General features: G+C 54.2%; 2 protein-coding genes and 1 long non-coding RNA gene across 3 annotated transcripts; 1 reads left to right on the forward strand and 2 right to left on the reverse strand.

Annotated features, from left to right (window-relative positions):
- Positions 1-145: 145 nt before the first annotated feature.
- Positions 146-1,093, forward strand: LOC142462489 (uncharacterized). Its single transcript, XR_012787259.1, has 3 exons — positions 146-424; positions 533-708; positions 800-1,093. It is a non-coding gene; the product is annotated as an uncharacterized LOC142462489 (long non-coding RNA).
- A 1,355-nt stretch (positions 1,094-2,448) lies between these two features.
- On the reverse strand, positions 2,449-9,040 carry FLYWCH2 (FLYWCH family member 2). The gene is made up of 3 exons (XM_075528257.1): positions 8,921-9,040; positions 4,018-4,425; positions 2,449-2,916 (listed from the first exon to the last, which is right to left on the reverse strand). Exons 2-3 carry the CDS (start codon positions 4,343-4,345, stop codon positions 2,768-2,770), a joined length of 477 nt encoding a protein of 158 aa, XP_075384372.1. The 5' UTR covers positions 4,346-4,425; positions 8,921-9,040; the 3' UTR covers positions 2,449-2,767.
- A 9,911-nt stretch (positions 9,041-18,951) lies between these two features.
- LOC142423082 (small ribosomal subunit protein uS14-like) lies at positions 18,952-23,134 on the reverse strand. Its single transcript, XM_075528259.1, has 2 exons — positions 22,631-23,134; positions 18,952-19,438 (listed from the first exon to the last, which is right to left on the reverse strand). The coding sequence occupies exon 2, from the start codon at positions 19,220-19,222 to the stop codon at positions 19,052-19,054; it is 171 nt and encodes a 56-aa protein (XP_075384374.1). The 5' UTR covers positions 19,223-19,438; positions 22,631-23,134; the 3' UTR covers positions 18,952-19,051.
- Between the last annotated feature and the right edge of the window lie 289 nt (positions 23,135-23,423).

The following is a 23,423-nucleotide window of genomic DNA, read 5'->3' on the forward strand; positions in this document are numbered from 1 at the left end:
CGACCCGCGAGGAGGGGAGCCCACGGCTCCGACAGTCCTAGCAGCCTTCGTGCGAGCATGCGCAGAAGGGCTGCAGGCCCGATTCTTCGGGCGGATTACAAGCTCCGGGTTTTCCCCGCGCGGCGCCGAGACGTTGTGTTAGTGTGAGGGCGGGGCCTGACGCGCGAAGGGGGCGTGGGCATCTCGCCATTGGACGTTGCCACGAGGGGGCGGGGCGTCGTCCCTCTTTGGGCGAGACTACTCACAACACAAGGTCGGGGGGGACGGTGGCGTCATTAGGGTCGGTTCCCCCAGCGTCCGGCGCGCCGCCTGGCCCCGCCCTCCAATGCGCCGCCCCCAGAGGCTCCGCCCCCTGCCATCAGCCGAGCCGGAGACCTTCCTCTGAACACCTTGGAGGCAGCCTCCGCCCTCTTTCCGCCCACAGGTAACTGCTGTGGGGGACGCGCGGACCCTGGGGTTCACTTTGGTGCCGCCCCATCTCCGCGCCGCCCTTCCTGCTGAGTAGGAAAATATGCTACGTCTCTGTCCGCAGCCCAGCCAAGATCCAGCTTCTTCCTTCCCGCAGGGATTTGAAGGATGGTTCAGAGCAGCGCCGACCCTGGATCCTCCTCTTAATCGGAATCAGCTGGACCAATGACCACGCCCCACCCCTGTGGAGAATACTATACAACCAGTATAAAGGAGGATTCTGGGCATCGATGTGTGATAGTATGTATTTTAGATCAAAAACACCTTTTAGACGATTTGTGTATAAATGGCCATATTACCAGTGATTTTTGTCACTATATATTTTTTTCAGGATTTTTCTGCAGTGACTCAAGTGAATCTTAATTTGGGAGGCGGGGCACCCAGAGGGGTGTCCTGGAACACCAACTAGTTATTGTTTAAAAGGGTGTTTGCGCCTACATATTTTTTAAAATCATTTTATTGGGGCTCACACAACTCTTATCACAATCCATACATACATCAATTGAGTAAAGCACCCTTACACATTCGTTGCCCTCATCATTCTCAAAATTCGCCTTCCGCTTGGGTTCCTGGAATCAGCTCATTTTCCTTTTTCCCCTCCCCCTCTCTCCCTGTTCCCCCCTCCCTCATGAACCCTGAATAATTTATAAATTATTATTTTATCTTTACACTGCCCGGTGTCTCCCTTCACCCACTTTCCTGTTGCCCATCCCCTAGAGAGGGGGTTACATGTAGCTCCAGAGATCGGTTCCTGTGCCTACATATTTCTTTCCTAGCCCTCATCGTGAATGCTCCCAAGTCTGAGGCTTGGGCCACCAAGGACGCCCGCAGGGACTCTGCCAGGGATCCTCTGTCTCCAGGAGCGGAAAGGAGGGACACTGGGTGTGGCCTGGGTGCTGAGTGATATAATTCAGTGGTGATCCCTATAGGCATGTGGGTTTGGAGGGGCATGAGGAGGCTTGGCTACGGAATTAGGCAAACAGGAGGGTTTTAGGAAAGAAAGGGAGGTGAGCAGCGTGGGTGGCAGGAGGGGGGCTGTTTACCAGGGGGCCTCACACAGTTCCTTCAACTTTGATGGGACTTTGACATTTTCCAAATAGTCACAAAGTAAGTGAAGACCTGTTACGCTGGCTGGCCCAGACCCAGGGTGTGGACCCCTGGTTTGGCTTGGGACTCTCCAAGAAGAGCACCAGATGCCCCCAACCCACTCAGACCCTAGGAAGAGGGAGCTCCTGCCCTTGCTTTGGTCTCCACGGGCCACCGAGTAAAATAGATATCTCACTGGGGGCCAAAACCCCAGAGTCCACCCTGACACTCGAGTTGCTTGGGCCCCCCTGACCCTACAGCTCTGCCTCCTTTGGCAGGGGCTGCAGGGAACCAATGGTGCCACACTGGTGACCTTGCTAAGTGGATTCTGAACCAGGGACCAATTCTCCATTTCTCTCCCAGGCCAGGACTGTCTGCATAGGCCCAGGGAGAGTGGGCCTGAGCTGAGCCTAAGTCACAGCTTGCCTCCCCTGCTGCCTGTTTCCTCCTGGTCCTCACCCCTGTTCCCTGGGGGTTCACTCTGCACAAGGAGCTGGGAAGCGGAGAGTCAGATAGACAAGTCAGACAAAAGGACTTGCCACCCTGCAGAACACAACAGAAATGCGGTTACAGCCGTGCAGTGAAGAGAGGACCAGGGGCCATGTGCTGACAGACTCCGGCTTTTGGTTTTCCTAAGGAGTCTGTCGATACTGAATTCAGAAAAACAGATATATAGAAATAGAGGACACAAGACCCTCAAACTCTTATTTCCCAAAGAACCCCTTTCCCTGTGCCCAATGGGAGTTTTAAAACGAGGGCCCTTTGTGGAGAAGCAAGTGGAGGTAGGAGGACCAGGTGAGGACCATGGGGTGGGACCCCTGGGTTGGTGGGGTTGGAGCTGGATCCCAGAGGACCCCAGACCCTGGAATGTAAGCCTATCTGTGATGGATCTAGCAGACAGCCATTTGGAAGCTCTTAAAATTGTTTTTAATCTGCTTATTACTAAAGTAACACACGCGACCAAAAAAAAAAATTGCCCAAGGTTGAAAATGAACATCTGTGGTGGCTGGGCCCTAACAGCCCAGCGATCTTGTCCGGAGGGGGTTTCCAAATGCTGGGGGCTTGTGGGGGCAGGGATGCCATTCTCTTTAATTACCTTTCCCAGAAACTTTTTGAGGCACCTGGTAAAATCATCCACAGAGCGTGAACGCGGTTGTCAAGGTTACAAGGACACGAAGGGACTGGGGAGTCTGCAGTGTCCTAGTGATGGTTACTAGGAGGAAGAGGCGGTGCTGGGCTCTGGGCTTCCCACCGCGTGCACCAAGCCTGGTTCCTCTGGGGATGCCTCGGGCTCCTCCCCTTCCATCAAGGGGTTGCGGGGTGCCCCCCAGGGTAATCTTCCTTCACCTTTACCGTCCTCATCTGGAAGAGAAGGGGTGTGGGTCTCACTGTGGTCAGAGGAACGAACTGGGAGGGGCCTATAGGGCTGGCTGCTAGGAGCGAGCCTATGGGAAAGGGTAGGACTGCCCCTGCCGGTTTCCAAGCTCGCCACACTTGAGGGAATAGAAAGCCTCGTCCCCCTCCACCCCCCAGAAGCAGCTGGTGGTGGTTTCCAACTGCTGATCTTGCAGTTAGTGGCCCAGCCTGTAACCACTGGGACACAGCGATGGGGAGTTACAGCCAGCAAACACTGGGGCAAATCTGAGCTGGGGCCCATCCCCACTTCTGGGCCTGGGCTAGGCATGAGACCTGGGGATCTAGGTACCGAGACACAGATGTGGGGTGGGGGAGTGGGGTGCCCAGGGAGTGGGTGACTGGGCACTGCTCCCTATGAGGAAGGCCCCTCCCCCTCCATCTCCTAGGGCTACAGCAGTGGGGTGGAGCCAGTGGCCCCGGTTTGGGCACTTCTGCCCAGTGGCCTTGACCCATAGCGCTCAGGGGGAAGAGCTGGTTCTAAGAGAGCCCACAACCCACTCTACTTTGTACAGGGGACTGGTGGGTGGCCCCAAGGAGGTGACTTGACACCTTGAACACACGTCAATAGGACCAGCACTCTCCCTGTTCCAGGGGGAGGAACCAGGTGACCCACAGGGGCATCATGCATGTCTGTGGGGCGAGGCGGGGAGGGGTTTGGAGTCCCTCGCCTCTGGGAGTCGCAGGCTTGGGCTCTGGCCCCTTCCAGCCACCCCCCCCCCTTCCAATGTCTGGCTCAGGAACAGGCCTAGTACACAGCAGATGCAGAGCCCAGAGGCTGGGCGTGGAGTGACAGTGGGCCAGCTCACCCCAGCTGTCCCCACAAAGCTACAGAAGTGTGTCTGTGAGCTTGGACTGGCAAGCCCTCTAAAGCTGGCATGCACCAGCTGCCCCAGAGACAGCAGTTGCCCTCCTGCCACCCACAGCTCCCTAACTTGTTGAACTGAGTGCCCACACTGTCCGGGAGGCTCCCAGTGGGCAGATGGCAGAGGGGTGGGCGGGCAGCAGCTTGCTCCCCAGGCATCTGGGTTGGGGGGGGGGCAGCCTCACCGTCACCTGAGTCCAGCCTGCAGCGCTTCGGCTCAGGGCCCGGGGGTGGCTCCTCGATCGCCCGCTGGGCTTCAGGGTGGGTCTTCAGGAGGGCCTTGGCAAGGGTGGCAGGCCCAGGCAACCCCAGGGACATGATGCAGTGTACCCCTTTGCGCTTGGCCCCCGCCACCTTGGCGCTGTCTTTGGAGGCGGTGAGCAGGATGAGCTTGGAGAACTTCTTGGGTATCCTGGGGGCCGCAGGGACCACGTTGGTGCCAGGCTTGTAGGTGGGTTCCTGGGCTGCCCGCAGACCGTCATCCTCCTGCTTGTCAGTCTTGGGCAGGGGCATCCTGGGGGAGGAGTTGGGTGCCCCAGGCCACGCCCTGGCTGGCAAGTGGACCTCAGACCCTGGGGTCCAGCAGCTCCTTCCTATGGGAAGGGGCAAGACCTCTGACAGTCAGGGCCCCAAGGATCCAGACTCAGGACTGGAGGCCTGAGGCTGGACACAACCGGCTCGCCCTAGAGGACTGTGGGGCATTTCTACTATGCTCATGTTTCTCCTGCTTTGGTACCCCACCCCCACCCCCCCTCCCCTACAGTCCCATGAAGCCCCCCTGTGAGGGGTGCAGATAAAACCCCTCTCCAGGGAGTGTTGGGTGGGCGACTAATGTCCTCATAACTGTGACTTCTTTTAAATCCAGAGCTTCAGAGAAACTGAGCATGGGGTTGTTATGGGATTTTCTAGAATGTACTGGTGCAGACTGCCAGGCCTTTATCCCATGGTGGTGCTGGCTGCATTGGCAGTACCAGCTTATAGGCTGCTTGCCCCGAGCAAACCATTCATACTGCCCAGAGACCGTGCAAAAGACAACAGGCTACATTTTGCTAAGGCGTCTGAGTGGCACCTTGGTTTCAGCAGTGGGCTGCTTATCTCCAGGTAGGCAGTTCAAATACACCAGCTGCTCCGAGGGAGACAGATGAGGCTGTCTGCACTTGGAAATACTGACAGCCTCCGAAACCCTGCGGTGGTTCTGTGCTGGCCTATTAGGTCACTGTGGGTCGGAATCAAGCCCAGGGTGGGGTTGGGTGGGGGGGAAGCCAGAAGCCCGTCATTTATCCAAATGCTACTAGTTGTGGAAATTTGTTTTTTTGCAAGCTGTGTTTTAATTACTCCATCAATAGGTTTTTGGTTGTTTTTTTTTTCATGAACTCACTTCACAATGGAAATGTTCTCACCTCTTTAAGGGTCAGATAACATTTACTCAGAGAGTGATTTCATTTTTTCTTCTTCTATGAGTCTGTTCTAGAGAAAGACGGGACTTTCTACTGCTGTGACGAGTTAAGTCTTAGAAACGCACAGGGACAGTTCTACCCTGTCCCATGGGGGTGCTAGGAGTCGGCATGGTCTCTATGCAGTGGGGTTGGCTTCGGGTTATTAGTGCACTGCTCTGGGGGGAAGAGAGGGGGCGGGACCTGTTTGTGGGGCCATGCACGTGAGTTTGTCTGCCCTTTGGTGCTGCTGTTGAAACGAACCTGAACAATGAAGGGCTGTGGTTCTCGAATGATTGGGCGGGAGCGGGCTGACACAGTCCGACCGTTCTTCACTTGCGTATTGAAGCCCCAGGGAGGCACATGGAGTCTAAGGGACTTGGGCATTTCTGCCTTGCTGGTCACCCGGCAGGAGAGCAGTGGTGTACAGACAGGCAGGGCAAGTGTTGAGAACCATCAGGTCAGGTGGGAGGTGGGAAAACGCACCCCACACCCCACACATAGACACTCCAACATATTCATGTCCTGTAATCCAGCGGTTCTCAACCTGGGGGTCGAGACCCCTTTCACAGGAGTTGCCCGATTCCTAACAGTAGCCAAATTACAGTGATGAAGTAGCAACGGAAATAATGTTATGGTTGGCGGGGGTCACCACAACATGAGGAATTGTGTGAAAGGGTCACAGCATGAGGAAGGTTGAGAACCACTGCTGTAACCTGAGACCCTGGGGCCTTAGGTGGTAAAGAGGGATTGAGGCTGTGGGCAGAATGATGCTGTTATCAATCAGTGTCGTGGAAGGTCAGCCCAGCTACTCCTCAGAAGCAGGAGGGTGAGAAGCAGTGCGTGTACTTGGTCCCCGGTGTCCAGAGAGACCAGGCTCTGGGCGCTTGGGAAAGGAGAGGGCAGCGTCAAAGAGGGCAAGGAGATGGATGGACACGGTGGCTGCAACAATGGGCCCAAAGATAACCACCGTGGTGAGGATGGCGCTGGACTGGGCAGTGTTTTGTACCATTGGCATGAGGTGGCTGTGAGCTGCCATTAAACAACATCAGAAGACGGGGGCCCAGGGGGTAGGGGGGGGCTGTGGTTAAGAGGTGGGCCAGGTTTAGGCTGGAAACCCCGTGGTGAGGATGTGGCCATCAGCTTAAGCAAAGATGGCAGCCTTGGAAACTCCATGGGCAGTTTTCTCTCCTGTGGGGTCGCTGAGTCAGAATCGACTTGACAGCCCATGCAAACTGTGTATGGGTTTGCATGGAGATGCTTGGGGTTGTTTGTTAAGACCATGAGCTGGTCCTGACTCACTGTGACCCCGTGAACAACAGAATGAAACACTGCCTGGCCGGGCCCCCTGCTCACCATTGTTATGTTGGGGGGGACTACCACTGCAGCTATTGTGTCCACCTTTTCCGGCGCCTTCCTCTGTCACTGGGTTATCTGGGTGGCTCTATCAGTGGCATCATGGGGACTGTTGTCCCCCAGGGTGGTAATTCATGGTGTCACCCACACGACCTCTACAGCTGAGCGCCCCACAACCTCTCCCCTCTCCCACTGGCTAAGTTGGAGACCTTTCTGGATACCAAATGCCCGCCCACCCCCCAAGGACCTCACTGTATCCCCTGGGTGATGCCACTCGGCCCAATCACAATGCCAAGGGCCCTTAGGAGTGAAATAGCGAGGCAGAAGGAGATAGGAGAGTGGGACCTGAGCTGGATAGTGGGAAGCAGGGCCAGAAAGAGGTGGTGTTGCTGGCTTTGAAAATGGAGGCGGGGCCCACCTGCCAAGGACAGTGGGCAGCCTGGTGTGTGTGTGTGTGTGTGTGTGTGTGTGTGTGTGTGTGTGTGTGTGTGTGCTGGTGAGTCCACTCTCATGCATATCCTGAAAGCCAGGGGACAAGTATTCCACAAGGCTTCCTAGACCATCCACTGTATGGGAGCAGATGCCTAGGCTTTTTCTTCTGTAGGACAGCTGGTGGGCTGAACCCACCTGCCATTCCAGTGCTACCCGGAGAAAAGAAGGACTTGGAGCTCTCCGAGTGTCCCCCAAAAGGAAGGCAGCCCTGGCCACACCTAGATTTTAGCTCAGTGACTCATCCTGGATTTCTGAAGGACGGAGCTGCCAGAGGACAACTGTGTGTCATCTGGTGTCACAATGCCTGTGGCCATTTGTTTTGACTGCAAGGGAGCACTTATACAAGGTCCAATTTCCTTTTTGATGAGGTTCCGAGAGCCTTGTCTGGCAGCAGATGGTGTGTTGGAAGAACTGCCGTCACATGTGACTAAATACCCTACCTCCAGCCCTCAGTTACGATGCCAATGTATTCCCCTCCCTGGGCTGGAGAGAGGAGGGCCAGTACATCCTAACTGGGCAGGGGATGGCTGAGGTCAAAGTTCCTGAGTGGTTCTGGAAAAACTGCCTCTTTTGCCAGGATATCAGAACAGAATGGTCCCCTGCTTATCACTGCTGAGTGTTTCCACGAGTCTGTAGAATCCAGATCCAAAGGGGAGTGGTACATAGAACAGAATTTCAAGTTCTTATGGGGTTCAGACTTCCTGAAGCCACAGCCGATAGCGGTATCCCTGAAATCACTGCCCTGGGAGGACCTGAAACCAAAAATGCCCCTGGAAGCTGTCTCTAAACCAAACAGTTCAGTTTTCTAAACCCACTTCCCTAGCATCGCTTCCAACGCATAGCACCTCTAGATGGGGTTTCTAAGACCGGGCATCTTTCTTCCGCAGAGCAGTTGATGGGTTTGAACCGCAAACCTTGAGGTTAGCAGCCTTAATACTTAGCCCACGGCGCCATGACCCATGGCTATCTCTGAGGGATGGAATTGACCAGAGCGATGGGAAAGATTCCATAGGAAACCGAGGGGCAGTGAGTTGATGTGAGTGGGGCCAGGCGGGGTGAGTGGTTGCACTGGGGGTGGGGTGGGTAGGTAGGGGGTGCAGGCAGAATGTCATCCGTGTCACTGACTACATGTAGGAATCGAAGCCTTGGGCTGGTGCATGCCCTTGGGTGACACTCCCGGAGCCTGTCAGTACTGTCGCAGCTCATATGATGCCCACCCAGATCTGCAGATACACACCCTGAGGGGATGGGGTTCAACCCGACAGTGAACCCACTCTCCATCCTCGACCCCCCCCAAACTCCAAGACCTGCCACCCTATTGTGTGTGCGTGCTAGACAGGGACTTTCCAGTGTGGGCATTCATGTAACGGCACCCCGTTCCTCTAACCACCCACTCTAAGATTCCTCACCTGATGCCCATCAAACGCCCAATAATCCTGGGGACCCCCCCTCCTGCCCCCTCCTAGGATCCCACCCCTCTACCTGCCATCGCCTACTGGGACATCCAAGCACCAAGGTGGATATGGCTGGGGTGGGAAGGGCGGACATGATGGTGGGGGGCTCTCTGATTTAGGGGTGTCAGGCTCAGGCCAGGGGTTGGTGAGCTGGGGGCAGGAGGAGCATGGAGAAAATGGAGCCAGTCGTAGTGGATAGGGGAACGACTTGAGGAGTCGGACGCTGAGCCGGAATCCCCCTCCTCCGTAGCAGTAGCCCTGGGGGATCCCAGGGAGAGCCCCCCTCGGGGGAAGGGGCGCGACCACGCGGGGGGTTTAGGGGCTTTCCCCACCCACTGGGGCCCTGTCCTCACCGGGCACCGGCCGGGCGGCGACGGCAGCGGGACCCTGTCTCTCCGGCGACTGAGCCGGGGCGGGTCCCTCAGCCCCCGCGCCGAAGACCGCCGCCTCGGCTCGGGCTGTCACCTCAGCCCCGGGTCACGCCGCGAGCATGCGCAACAGGACCACGATCCCGATCCCTCGGGTATATGCCGCTCTCCGGGTCTTGTGAGCGCTGTGCCCAGCCACGGCCGGGCCAATCGGCACCGGGGGTGGAGCCAAGACGCGCAAAGGGGCGGGAACATGGGGATTGGCTGGTGCCTCTGGGGGCGGGGCGTCAGCGCGTCTCGAGGCTGGGCCTGAGGCTGGGCCTGAGCTCCTGGACGGGACCATTGCAGCACAATAAATGGGGGACGCGTTTAACTTAGCCGGCTGCGCTCTCCCGGGGTTTGCTGGCGCCCGCTGCGGAGGAAGCGGAAGCACTCGTTTCTTGCCCCAACGGGTCGTGTCACCCTTTGGATCCAGCTTGGGGAGGGCTTGGTGCAGCTCCGGAAGGCTTCGGCCTCCGCTCACCCCTGGGTAGACAGTTGGGCGCAGCCTACGTCTCATTGGTCCACGCCCCTATCCCAGTGCCCGCCCGCTGGGAGCCCTGCTGAACCCAGTTCAGCGTCGTAGAAAATCAAGATCTAGATAGATTTATAAACAGTGATAATGTAGAAGAGTTCAGTATTACTGATTATTTTTTCTTTGAGTGTTATGGATTGAGTTACATTCCCCCCCCCCCAACAACTACCCCCCCCCAAAAAAAAAAACATCATGTAGTCAATCCTAACCCCTATATTGGTGGTTACATGTTGGGCTGCTAAAACTGCAAGGTAGCAGTTCGAGCCCATTCCCCGTTCTGCAGGGAGGAATATGAGGCTGACAGCTTTGGAAACCCACAGAGGCAGTTCTGTGTCCTACAGGGCCCCTTTGAGAATAGGCAGTGGATTTCGTTTTATCCTTGAGGATGCAATCCCGTTAGGGAGTAGGCTTTGCTTGGTGTGTTGCTGAGGCCATAGTAGTGTGGGGTGGGTTTTAAACCACTCTCCACTGCGATAGGAAACACGCTGATCAAGCACCGAGCAGCAAGCAGAGACGAGGAGAGAGAGATTTGACACTACTTGGAAGGTCACTGAGGACACGAAGCTAAAAGGAATTAAGGACCTTCCCTCAGAGAGGAGAGAAAATGCCTTTTGTCGAGAGCTAAAAATCTCACTGCCATTGAGTCAACACAAATTTATAGCCTTCCTATAGCTCGGGGTAGAACTGTCCCTGTGAGTTTCCAAGATTTAACTCTTCAGGGGAGTAGAAAGTTTCATCTGTTGGAGTAGCTGGCAGTTTCCCACTGCTGACCTTGTTTGTGCCTAGCAGCTCAATGTAACCCACTGCCCCCTTGCATTCAGACGTCTAGCCTCCTGAGCTACGGGAGGACCCAGGTGTTTGGGAGAAGCCACCTGCTTGTGAGACCCAACATAGAGTTGACAGCTATTTACTGATGAAATTTGGAAAATGTTTAAAAAGACAAGATCCCCAAACTGTACATTAGTTAAATAACCTGTTTTCCTGCTCATCGGGCCTGTTTTTACAGAAGGCGAAGCAGGAGAAAGTGAAAATCTTTGCCACTGGCACCTCTGGGAGTCACCATGGCTGGGTGGGGAGAGGTCGAGCCCCCTGGATATCTCTCTCAGCCCCCAAGGCTCCCCCGAAGAATCTATTGAGGCACTTCACATATCACTTAGCCCTCGTGCCATTGGCTGGGCACCGTCGGGTAGTGAGGCCTCTTGGTGGAGGAGAGATTGGGCAAAAAAAGAAGTGAGGGAGAGGCAGCCTGGGGAGGGCTCAGTTGGGAAACCTGACCTCCTGGGGAAGGGCCTTCCTTAGAGGTGTGGGGGTCTAGTCCTCCAGGGGCAAGGGTTAGTGGTCCAACCCCCCACCCCCCTCAGGTTGAAGGTATCGGTGGAGGGAGCCTTGGAGACCCTACCTCATCTCCAGGCTTAAGACTGGTTTCCAGAGTCTGTGGCACCCTGGGGGATGGGGACCCAGGAGAGCTACCATGGCTCTGAGATGGCCCAGGGCCAGCCAGTAATACGGAAGGACCAGATGAGGGCAGGGTAGGGAGGGGCCCCATGGATGGTGGGCTTGGCATTGGGCTTAAAAGACATCAAAAAAGACAAACTAAACTCACTGTCATAAAGTCGGTTCCAAGTCAGCAACCTTATAGGACAGGGTAGAACTGCCCCCCCTCCCCGTAGATTTCTGAGAGTGTAACTCTTGATGGGAGCAGAAAGCCTCATCTTTCTCCCATTGAGAGTGGTTTCGAACTGCTGACCTCATGGTTAGCAGCTGAACCTGTGACACTATCACCAGGCCTCTTTGAGGCCTGGAATTCAGAGCCTGACTCTGAAAAAGTTCCTGTCACACAGAAGACACTCAAGAAATGTGGATTCAGTGAATGTATTTCATTGTGCTAAAAAAACTACACTCTTCATACTCAGATTTCAAAGCATGTTACTAACTAGAGGGTAAACAAACAAACAAAAACAAACGAAACCCAATTCTGCTATCAAGTGGATTCTGACCCCTAGCACTCTGTATAGTTTCCATGGCTGGAGCATACAGCCTCACTGTCTCCTGAGGACTGGCTGGTGGGTTTGAACCATTGACCTTGTGGTTAACAGCCCAACTCCCAACCCACATCACCACCATACACAGTAACTTGGGTGAAGGGAAGGCAATGTACAGTACGAGGGAGGTCAGCAAAAGATGGTACCGCCAGGAAAGACACTAGGAAGAGGCAAGAGTTGAAAGCGACAGAGGCAGATCCTATCGTGAACGCAATGCTGCCACCCCGGTGCTCTGGGTGGGTGCACAAATTCACCCGCAAGCGTCATTGCCACGGGAGGAGATGGCAACTGCACCCAGGAATACACCAGGCAGGCTTCCACAGTTCCTGGGAGAGCTCCAGGGTATTTTCATTCCATTTTTCCATGAACCTTGTGATGCCCCCTTGTAGATAGATTTGACAGAGTACAAACATGGTGGAAAAGAAGGGACCCTAACTGACCCCCTCTGGCTTCCTTATGACCACGAGGTGGGTGTGCCTGTCAGACAGACACGTGTCTTTACCTTCCATCCTTCGTTACCCTGTTCTGACACCCACCGTTTCTCCCAGGACACTCTACTTCTGTGCTGGGTTCGATAGTTCAGTGCAATGGGGGCTCTTAGGGACGTTAACAGGTTAGCACAAGTCAGGGCCAGGACACGTTAAAGATGCAGGCATTGGTTCCCAGTTACACGACTCCTCAGTTAGCAGTCCTCTTCCTCTGTGGACCAGAAAGCCAGCCTGTCACTGCCTCACAGCCCCATAGCCTCAGGGCTGCTCCTCCGCCCTGTCTCATTCTTCCTGCCTCAGCCTGGCTCTTTTGCTCTGCCTCCTGGTCTCCCTCTCAGTCTCTGGTGCCTCTGGTCCTGGCCTCCGCCACTTCAGGCAGAGATGACAAACAAGCTTCACTGGTGGAGCTTCTTCCAGGGGTCCTGGAGTATCTCTTGGTGTCTGAGATGGTGCTTAAATACAGAGGCATGGCTTCAGTGGAGGTGTAGCTTTGTCTTTTAAGCAGATCATACCTGCCAGGAAACAAAGGGTGTGACTTGGGTCACACTCTCTACTAAAGTCAGATTCAAAGACCTCAAGAAAAAAACAACCACCACCAAGCCTCCAGTTGCAATCTTGAAAGATTCTATGGGAAAAAGATTGAAGATGCCGGAAGCATCAAGGGAAGAGGGAAAGAACCCACCGAGCTGCTGTACCAGAAAGAACTAGCCAGCACCCCACCATTTCAGGAGCTGGCGTGTGAGCCAGAACAACGATGCTGAAGGAAGAAGCTCAAGCAACATGGGAGGCACTGGCTAAACACAAGGCCCCAGGAATTAATGGAATCTCCACTGAAAGGCTTCAGCAAGCTGAGGAAGCACTGGAAGGATTCACTCGTTTATCGCAACATTTTGGAAGACAGCTTGGCCAACTGACTGGGAAAGGTCCATATTTGTGCCCATTCCAAAAAGGTGGCCCAGCAGATTGCTCACGCTACAGAACAGTATCATTGAGGTCTCATGCACGTAAAATTGTGCTGAAGATCATCCAACCATGATCGCAGCAGTACCTTGACAGGGATTCAGAAGAGGTTGGATTCAGAGGAGGATGTGGAACAAGGGATATCATTGCTGATGTCAGATGGATATTGGCGCTGAGCAGAGAACACCAGGAAGATGTTTACTTGTGTTTATTGACCACGAGAAGGCATTGGACTGTGTGGACCATAATAGACAATGGATAGCTTTGGAAGAATGGGAATTCCAGAACACTTGATTGTGCTCATGTGGAATTTGTCCATGGATCAAGAGGCAGTTGTGCAAACAGAACAAGGGCCGACTGCATGGTTTAAAATCAGGAAAGGTGTGTGCCATGCTTGGTCAATCCGTGTACTGAGCAAATCACCAGAGAAGAATATAGAATCAAGATTGGAGTCAGGCTTATTAACAACTGAGATATACAGATGATGCAACCTTGCCTTGCTGAAAGTGAGGAGGATTTGAAACACTTGATGGTGAAATTCATGAATTGTAGTGTTCAGTATGGATTATGACTCAATGTACAGAAGATCAAAATCTTCACAACTGGACCAATAGGTAGCATCATGCTCAATGGAGAAAGGGTTGAAGCTGTGAAGGATTTTGTCTTGCTTGGATCCCCATCAACGCTCATGGAAGCAGCAGTTAAGTGAACAAACTATGCATTGCGTTAGGTAAAACTGCGACGCAAGAGCTCTTTCGAGGACTGAAAATCAAGGATGGTACTTTGAGGACTAACGTGCACTTGACTCAAACCATGGTGTTTCCCATTGCCTCCTAAGCATGTGAAAATCAGACATTGGACATGGAAGACGAAAGAAGTGTTAAGCAGCAAGACGGGGGATTGCTCCTCTCCATGCCTAGGGGGCCCCTACAGGAGGTTGGAAGCCAATAAAGGCTTAAGGGCATGCGCCAAATGGGGACAATCAGTACCTTCAACCAAGCCTCCCAGCGGAAAGCCAGAACCTGGAGTCCACAACCCTCTTTTTCCTGCTGCTCCTCCGCCATCTGCTCGGCTGGGCCGGCTGGGCTGTCGCTCTCCGGCCACAAGTCGCCACCTGTGTGTGTGGTGCAGCCCTGTGTTCAGTTGACTGTGAAACCTGAAACGTCTTCTATCCTTTATAAAAACCCATTTGGATCACACACCAGGCTTCGGCAAGAATCCTTTCTTGTGCGAAGCCAAGGACCGAGGTGTTTCCCACCCGAGAAACCTAACAGAAGCCTCAATGCACTTGAGTTATGGTGCTGGAGCAGAATCTTCAAAGCACCGCGGCCTGCCAAAAGGAACAACTGCTGTGCCTTAGAAGGATGCCCCCCCACCCCCGAGTGCTCCTTAGAGGACAGATGGCAAGACTCTGTCTCACGGACCTCAGGCGTGTGGTCAGGAGACCAGTCCCTAGAGAAGGATAGCATGCTTGGGAAAGAGGGAAGGCCCTCGGTGAGACAGATTGACATGGTGGCTACAACCATGGGCTCTGGCATAGGAACAATTATAAGGCTGTCGCAGGGCAGGGCAGTGTTTCCTTCTGTTGGGCATAGGGTCGCTCTGCTACAGAACTGACCCATGGCACCTAACAACAACACTAAAGTCAGAATCTAATTCCATCTCAATCCTGTCATTAGCGTAACAGAGATCTCCCACCGAAAATGGGATTACAGTCACGGGCAGAGTCCAGAATTCTGAAATAATGCACAGTTATAGCAAGAGGCTACAATTCCTCACAGGAGGTGTTTCTACATAGATGTCCGCCTGGACTGCAGTTATGTCCAAGATACAGCACAACATAGAGGGGGAAAGGCCTGAGCATTTCTAGGCTGTAACCAAACAAACTCATCTCCAAGTGAGGGATAGGGCCAACCGGTATAATATAGTTTCTCAAAGACAATGTTCTCCATCCCTCTTTTTTGGGGGAAATGAACAAGGACAGGGTGCAAAACATGAAAAACATCCCCATTTACCGTCCACCAGAAATAAGAAGCTGCGGAATCCAAGGTAATTGTGGATCCAGATGGCAATCGCAGGGACAGTCAAGGTGAGAAGGGGGTAACCATGTGGACACTGGGTCACCAGGAAGCTGGGAGCCTCTGCTAGGGCTGGAGTGGGAAGGCTCCAGAGAAGCTTGTCCATACACCTGACAGCTCTTTTCCATTTCTTTCTGGGAGAGAACAAGAGCACAGCAAACTCACTGCCATCGAGTTGATTTTGATTGTTCCAACCTGTCCAACTATTCTGGCTTCCCACGCAGGGCACTGTAGGCAATGCCATCTTGAAGACCATGCCCCCCAGAGCCCACCGCCTTGTTGGTCAAGCTGTCCTGGTGATTTTGCAGCCTAAGTTTGTAGCTTTCAGATAACGGTACCCCCACCTTGTTCCAGGATGTTATTGTAAATCTCATTCCCCAGATGCTATGTATGTACCCCCAGCCGGTTCCAGGTTGTTACTGTAGACTAGTGCTTCTTGTAGCTTCTGTAATCACCCAAGCTATTCAGAGTGGGGAAACAGGATGCTGCTGGAGCCTTGTACTTTTCAGCTTGAAAAACAGCTTACGGATTTTGCCTTTATATACCCTGCCGGACTGCAACCTGGGACTTCCGGGACTTTGACAGATGCTAGTCCTCCTGTAGCCAATGGCTTCATAAAGACCCCTAATTTGACTTCATGGCATTACAATGGTCTTTAATCTCTTGTGGCATATAATAGATTTGTTTAAATTGTGGACTCTACCTGACCACTAAGCCTGGGCTCTTCTACGACTCCTGAGTTTTGTTCCCCATTTTCTTCCCAGTCTCTGCAGGATCCTTTAGGACAGTCCTTTTCAGAGCATTGATCATGGCAGTGGGCGCCATCTAGCTCTTCTCCTCTCAAGGTTGTAGAGACTGATGTGGACAGGTCCATGAGCCCATGGGATTGATTGTTCCCATGGGACTCTGGATGTCAGCCACTCCCCTTCCCTGTGGATGGCCAGAGACCAAGAGGGGCACATTGGGTGTCTGCACAGGAGCTTCTAAGACCCCACTTACTACTCAACAAATGACAATGCAGAACCTTGTGTTTTGAATGATATTAAGCCAATTGACCTTGGTGCCCCCCATGACTGTGAACTGGATGCCCCAGACCCAGTGTCTGGTTTCTTCCAAGTGCTTTGTTATGGCTCCAAATCTTACTAACACTGCCACCTCATTCATGGAGTAGGTCTGCAGCAGAGGGAAGGAGACAGATAAGAGGTTACTGAAGAACAAAGCAATCCAGGATAGGGCCCTACCTTGTAAGGATTCATCCAAGTCCTGCAGACAAAGGAAATCTTCCCTGAGTTTAGAGACAGACAATTGGGAATTTACAAGAAAGTCGGATTGGTTGCCTCATACAGAACCCCTTTAACACACAAGGCAATGAATGGCAAGGCCCTTGAAGCATCATGTTGCCAAGCAACAGCTCGAGTGATCTGGGGAGAGTTCAGGGCTGGACTGAATGCTCTTCTGGGAGGGCAGGGAGGGGAGACGGGGGATTCCACAGGCTTCCTCTGGTCTGCTGGCTAGCTCACTCGGGATGGTCAGCCGGGAGGAAGCCGTAAACAAGAAACCAACTGGAGTGTGGCCCTTGGCTTTGGCAGAAATCCCTCTTTATGCCTAATCCCTAGCTTATTTATTTTTTAGCTTCTCAGTGTCATGTCACATGGTTTCAGGGAAAGGCTTGCTTTTCTAATAATGTATCTTGGGCGGGGGGGGAGGGAACAGCTGCTATAAAGCCTGCTCATGGTCACAGTCATCTGAGGGAGCCAGACAGAGCAGAGCGTCCAGTTGTGCAGCAGGTGAGGAGGCCAGGGCAGAGGGAGTCCTCACCCAAATGTCCGGGGTGGGCTGCATCCCCCACTGGTGCATCCAGGAGAGGGGCAGCGGGAGAGCCTCCTAGAACAGGGCTGAGGTTGCAGGTTGTTGGGGTCTCAGCAGGGTGGGCCAAGTGAGGTGGGAAGAAACAGACTTCGTCTTGAGGGACCTGGACTCATGGCCCTTGAGTCCATGCTGATTCAGACACCAAAGCACCAAGAACTGCCCCTGTGGACTTGACGGGCAGCCAACTTTCGGGAAGCTATCGATCTCATCTATATCCGGAGAGAAAGAGCAGCCTGGATCTCAAACCTTCCTCCTCTCAGTGAGCAGCCACCTGCCAGCAGCCTCCTTTCTCGAAAGGTCCAAGGGTGGAAGCGGCTCAGAGAGAGTGGTGGCCTGAGGGGGGTGACAAGCTGGGGGAACAGCAGAGGGAAGTACAAGGGACAGGTGAGGTCCTAGCTGACCTCTCTCCAGCTCCTCCCCTTTCAGAACCAAGCGGAATCTCCCCAAATCTACTCTCCTCACCGACATTTACTCAGACTGATGTGCAATGATTATGAGCATGTTTTCATGCATGTGTTTGCTGTTTGGGTAGAAATACATTTTTGAACAGCAATCTCTGATCATGCTTTGATTGGGCACCTATTATGCACCTGCCTGTAAACCTGGGGTGGGGCTTCAGAGGCCCTCCAACTCCAGGGTGCAGGGCATCCGGAGTAATCTCAGCCAGGGCTGAGGCCTCTGATGGGGAGGTCAGACAGAGCGCTATCTTCTGATCATCTCACCCCTTCTGACACCGGCTGTGCTGCCCTCGGAGGCTCCACTACTTCTCTGCCTGGGACCATTCTTGTGTTTCCTTACAAGACTATTGACAGCCAATGCTCACCTTCATGGGGCCTATTAGGGACTCGACAGGTTAGCTCAGAAGACACAGTCTGGACACATGCAGATGAAATCTCCCTTCTTGAGTGCAAGACAGCCCTGTGCTCCTGTCACCCCACATGGGCCCGCCCTCTGCTGCATTCAGACAAGCATTACAAATCCCTTTGGGCTCTGCCATCAGTGCCCAGAGACATCCCAGGCCATCAGCAGGCCTCCTTCCCACAGGCTCCTGCGCTGTGGGCAGCACCCCCGTTCGAGCCCCTCCTCTGTCCATCTGGTGCCGGCCTCCCCATCCGGTGTCTCCACTTCTCTGGTTGCTCTTGCTCTGCTTCTCACGGTTACTTGCCTTTACCAGTCACAGAACTCTCTGCTTCTGGGGTCAAGGAGACACCTTCTGCTCCTGGCTCCTTCTCTTGGTGTTCGTGTGGGCTCCTCCTCGGGTCCAGGATTGTCTCTCTAGAGATGAGTAGTGAGGTCACAAACTGACCCCTCCCCTGGTTGGGCTCCATTTTTCATTTGAGGGCCTCACCCGCACTTGGGAAAGGAGGAAGATTCTCAGGGAGGCCGGACCCTGGGGTGGCTGCGGACAGTGGCTCTGCTGTCACCATGATGAGGATGGAGTGACATGGGACCGTGTTGTACATGGTCTTTGTAAGGAATTTTGGGGTGCGAAACAGAACCAAAGATCCAATCGACAAAATTTAGAAGCAGGCTTTATTGGGAGGCTTGCGGGCGGACTCAGCAACTCAGGGAATTGAGCTATTGAAACCGCACTTTGGGAAATTTAGGCTGCGTTTTTATACCCCTGCTGGCAGGCACAGTTGGGAAGGGTCCAAGCTGGGGAGGATCTGAAGCACAGGTGCTTCAGAAGGGAGGTCTTTGACCTTATCTATATGCCAAGGATGGCTAGAGTGGAGTGTGCATATCTTCAGAAAACATTCTGGCTCCAGGAATTTGAAGATTGAGCAGGGGAGGGGGAGATCAGTGAGAGAGGGAGGTCAGTGAAAGGGAGGTCTATGAGAAGTGAATTCTGAGAGCCAAGCTGAAGGCACCGGATTCAAAATGGAGTCCCTTTTGCCAAGACCAGGCATACCCAACTCTGCTTTATAGTGAAAAGGGGCGGAGTCAGTCTCTTCTGTAACTTCTTCCTGCGGACTTAAGGTCAACGAATTCACACCAGGGAGGGTTTTTTTTTTCAGACTTGAATTTTTTTTATTTTATGTACAAATAGTTGGCATTGTTTCTTCTTTTGGATGGCGGTGTTGGATTCTCCATCCAAAGACAACTTAGTCCAGCTTGATGAAGCCGATGTCCTTCGCGTACTGACGGAAACACTGACGGCACATATTGAGGCCGTACTTCCGGATCAGACCGTGCCAGTTTGAGCACACGCGGCAAGAACGGGAACCCTGGCCGAATTTTCGCGGGTGGCTCCAGTAGAGCTGCTGGTGACCCATCTTGTTTCCAGGCTCTCTCCAAGGCAAAAGGAACGAAGCAGCGTGTGCATGCGCTCTTCTAGTCGCGGGAGTCGGCTTACCCAGGATGCTGGGAGGGGGGTTTTAAGCAGAGTACTGGAATGCCTGGCCTGGCACAGGGTGGAGAGGCTGGTATTGCTGCAGCATCATCTGGTGGACTGCTATACGGGTGATCTCGCGGAGCCGGTTTTGCAGGAGCTGAATGAGACAAGGGGCAAAATTATAACTAAAATTATGGGTCCTAGTATGGGGGCTAGGAAGGAGTACAGAGAAGAGTTCCACCAGGAAGAGGATCCCTCTGTTCCGAATCTGGTGTTTTGCAGCTTACGGTTTAGCTTGTTGAGGGTCTGGACTCTAGTTTCCACAGTCCTCAGCAAGCTGTGTACAGTCTGAAATAACTCCGAGCCACCTCACATCCCCCACAAAGGCCCCACTGGCCTATCCCCCCCCCCCCCCCGAGTGTGCAATCTCCTTGGTGGGCGACAGGACCTTATTTGGATAACCCCACCCAGTCTGTGTGGGACTCACAGAAAGGATGACTCATAAAACTCAAACTCACTGCCAAGTTCATACAGACTCCCAGCAACCCCCAGACTTGAGCTGCCCTTCTGGATCTCTGAGGCTGTAAATCTTGAGGGACACAGTCTCTTCTTTCTCCCAGGGAGCAGCTTCTGGGCTCAAACCCCTGACCCCAAGGTTTGTAGCTCCATGAGTGGTTTACTGTGCCCCATGATTCCTTAGAGACCATGGTCAAGAAGGGCAGACAAAGTAATTGATGCGTGTCCATTGTCACTCTGCGAGTTCCTGGACCCTCCCAACCCTCACCTGGCCTTTACCCACTGTCGCCCATTTGCAGATCTCTCAGGTCCACCTTCGCTCCCTGGCTAGCAGTCTCCATCCTCTCTCCCTGAGAACTTCAGCCCCCCTGAGCCCCATCACCTGATAAGCAGTTTCAGGCCCGAAATCAAGGTGGGTTGTCTGAGGGACCCCCTTCCTGCTGCCCTTTGCCTGAAGAGGGGCTTACGACCTTTCCTCCTCACCCACCGAGACGCTGGACCACTGCATCTATCCAGGAGCAGGTCCCTAGGAGAACGCAGTTCCCACAGGTGCACGTTCACTAGGGTATGTGCCCTTCCCTGCCCTCCCTACCTAATCAATCTCTTACAGGGAGCCTCCCAGGGCTGAAAGAGCCTGACCTTGCTGCTCCGGTGTGGCCTTTCAGGCCCTGGGGTGGGGGATGGACCTACCGCTGAGCGGGGGTGTACAACACGGTAGGTGGGGTCTCAGGCCCCACTCGCCACCGGCTCTGGGTGTGTGGGCTGGACTCTCAGCTCCTTCTCTGAGGCAGGGAGGTGACATTGGGTCCACAGGCTCCTTCTCTCCCGCCCCCCCAAGGGCAATCCCAGGCTGACTCAGAAACAGGATGGGGTGCGGGTGTTGAAGCTGCTCCCAACTCAACACAGATGAAAGTGGAAGTGCAGGAGACCAGCAAACATGGCAGAAAGGCCTTTGTCCAGCAGCCAACTGGAGCTGCCGGTAAAAATGAAATCGTTGCTGGATGATATGGATATCCTGACATTTTTTCATTCGGCTGAGAATAAGCAGCAAACAGGGAGAAACCATGGGAATCTGACCCCCATCTTTGGCAGGAGACTGACCCCATCAAGTCCATGCTGACTCAGAGTGCACTTTAGCCAAGTCCCTGTGAGTTTCCAAGACTACAGCGGTTTGCTGGCCCACATTGTTGGCAGAAGCCCCTCCTTAGGCCAAGTCCTACCTCCTTTGAACTCCTTCACAAGGACTGGTGTCACATGGGTTCCCGGAAAGAGTTACTAAGAAATCTGAGATGTGGCGTGGGAGTGGGGGTGGGTGGGACGGGAAACAGCTGCTAAAAAGTCGATCTCCAGGTCCAGCTCCAGAGTTGGAAAAAGCTTGGGGTCCTCCTGAAGGTGAGCGGCTCAGGGCAGGGTGCAGCACAGTCCTCACTAAAAGGCCTGGGTGTGGGACATGCCCCAGCTGCTGTGTTCTGGTACAGAGCAGAGGGTGAGCCTTCCAGAACAGGGCCAAGGGGTACACTTCAGCCTGACTGTTGGGAGGGTCTCTTCAGAGAGATCCAGAAGAAGTAGGGAACAGGGAGGGGCCTGACCTACTTGCCTTTGAGTCAGTTCTGATTTTAGGGGCCCCAAGGATGACAGAGAAAGTCCGTAAAGGTTCCCCAAGGTGACAGTGAGCGAGGGGCTCACACCGCCACCCACACAGGTTAACAAAGAGTTTACCTGCTGGGCCAACAAGGCTCCTTCTGGAATGGACACCAGGGGTAGCAGAGGCTCAGGGAGGAGAGCTGTGGCCTGGAGGGTGTCACCAGCTGCCATCAGCTGAGGGAAGCACAGGGGACAGGTGAGGACCTGGTCCACCTCTCCGCAGCTGCTCACGGTCAAAGCCATGAAGCAGCACAGGGCCAGAGGAGGGCCCATGGGAGCAGTGTATGCATGGTCTCTTAGGGTGACCCAGCAGGGCTGAGGGAGCCAGAGGTGCAGGCACCCTACTTGAGGGGAGTCTGTGCACTTGACCAGGGTCTGCAGAGCGCCCCCGAGGGCAGAGAGGAGGCAGTGCAGAGGCAGCACCCGCCTCCCTGCTGTCCATGCTCAGCTCTGGGACCAGGCCTGGCTGCCCCAATTGGGCTCAGGTGAGTGAACTCCACAGGTGGCTTGGGGGAAGGACAGACTTTGGGGGTCTGGCAAGGAAAAGGACCTGAGTCTTTTTCCCTGCAGGAGTGAGCTGGTGCCTCTGACAAGATGCCAGCACCAACTGGATTTTTTGCCAGCTCCTTGGTAAGAGTCCAGAGTGCCCTCTTGGTCAACCAGACCCAGGTCATGTCGGGCCACCAGCACTGGAAGGGGACCTCCCACTGTTGAAAGGGTGGACCCAGGAAGGTTTGTCACTTTAGCATGGCCCCCTGTCACCTGGCGGAGACTCCAGAAAACTAGCCGTGGAGCACACATGGTGCTGAGCTCTCAGGGACACCCATGGGACCCTCAGCCAACACCCATTACTGGGAGCTGGTCCCAGGCCTGGGGGAGCTCTGCTCGGACCTCACAGACAGAGACCCAGGCCCCTCACCTCCAGTCGCCTTTCTGAGGGCGTCAGTCCTCATGTCTGGTCCTCCCTGCCCCTGGCATGTTCCTTGGTACCGCCCCCCCCGGACCCCACCAGCTTCCTCCCACCAGCCCTGAGCAGTGCTGGGTGGTCCCCAGGACTCCATGGAGAGGGAGGAGAGAGACCCCATCTAGCCCAGAGCCTGGCAGGACGGGGCATGTGTCTGGGTTTGGGTACAAGGTACCTGTGTTCACCAGCCCCTTTCTTCTCCCACTAGAGATTAGGCGTGATCACCTGGGAGGTCCTGGCCACAGGCTCTGCAGTGCTTCCCGCTGCCTGTGCGGTGGCCATGGGCACAGCTGTGGTGTTTGCCGGAGTCTACATATGGAATCAAACAAGAGAGCGACAGAGAGAGCGAGCGCATGCTGTTCCCCATGGGAATTTCGCGAATGGGGTTTGGGGAGAGCCAGAGACCAGAAACAATTATCCAAAGAGCAAGGCAAGGAAAGAAAGATATGCTACTGAGACAGAAGCGAAGGCAGAGAGACATGCAAAAATCAACCTCCTCCTGACAGAGAGAGACAGAGAGGTGGAGAGCTACACTGCTGATAGTGCCGGAGGCGGCAAAGGGCACAGAGAGAGACTGAGGGAGAGGATGGTGGGTGTGGACATCAGCATCTCAGAGAGACAGACAGAGGGGCAGAGAGAGCAGGGTGCTGGCCGAATCAGAACCTTCCAGTGAGGCAGACGGACAGGCAGACAGAGAGGCAGCTAGAACACAGGCGGAGAGGGAGGGGGGGGGGGCAGAAAGTATACAAACACCAGAGAATGAACTACAGAAGGAAACCAGCAGAGATCGGTCGGGTAACGGACACCAGACTGGCAGACAGGAAAAACGGAGGCCACGTGATGTGGACAGATATCCCCTCCCATCATGCCCCGGGAGGCCAGTGCAGGTCACCGGCCAGGGCATCCATCGTGTGTTACATTTTGATTCTCAACTGGTGAGAAAACAACACAACAAAAATCACCATGGGAGCATCATCTTTCTTTGTAGATAAAGCTTTTGTTGTCTCTCTCTTTTTTT

Source organism: Tenrec ecaudatus, chromosome 12 (genome assembly GCF_050624435.1).
Source record: "Tenrec ecaudatus isolate mTenEca1 chromosome 12, mTenEca1.hap1, whole genome shotgun sequence".
In the NCBI taxonomy this organism is placed as follows: domain Eukaryota; kingdom Metazoa; phylum Chordata; class Mammalia; order Afrosoricida; family Tenrecidae; genus Tenrec; species Tenrec ecaudatus.

What these genes read in the sequence shown, in the direction of transcription:
- FLYWCH2 (XM_075528257.1), bottom strand. Translation starts at nt 4,345, where the DNA reads ATGCCCCTGCCCAAGACTGACAAGCAGGAGGATGACGGTCTGCGGGCA. An exon ending in CAGGCTGGACTCAGGTGACG is followed by an intron (nt 2,917 to 4,017) that starts GTGAGGCTGCCC and finishes CTTCTCTTCCAG; the next exon opens with ATGAGGACGGTAAAGGTGAA.
- LOC142423082 (XM_075528259.1), bottom strand. Translation starts at nt 19,222, where the DNA reads ATGGGTCACCAGCAGCTCTACTGGAGCCACCCGCGAAAATTCGGCCAG.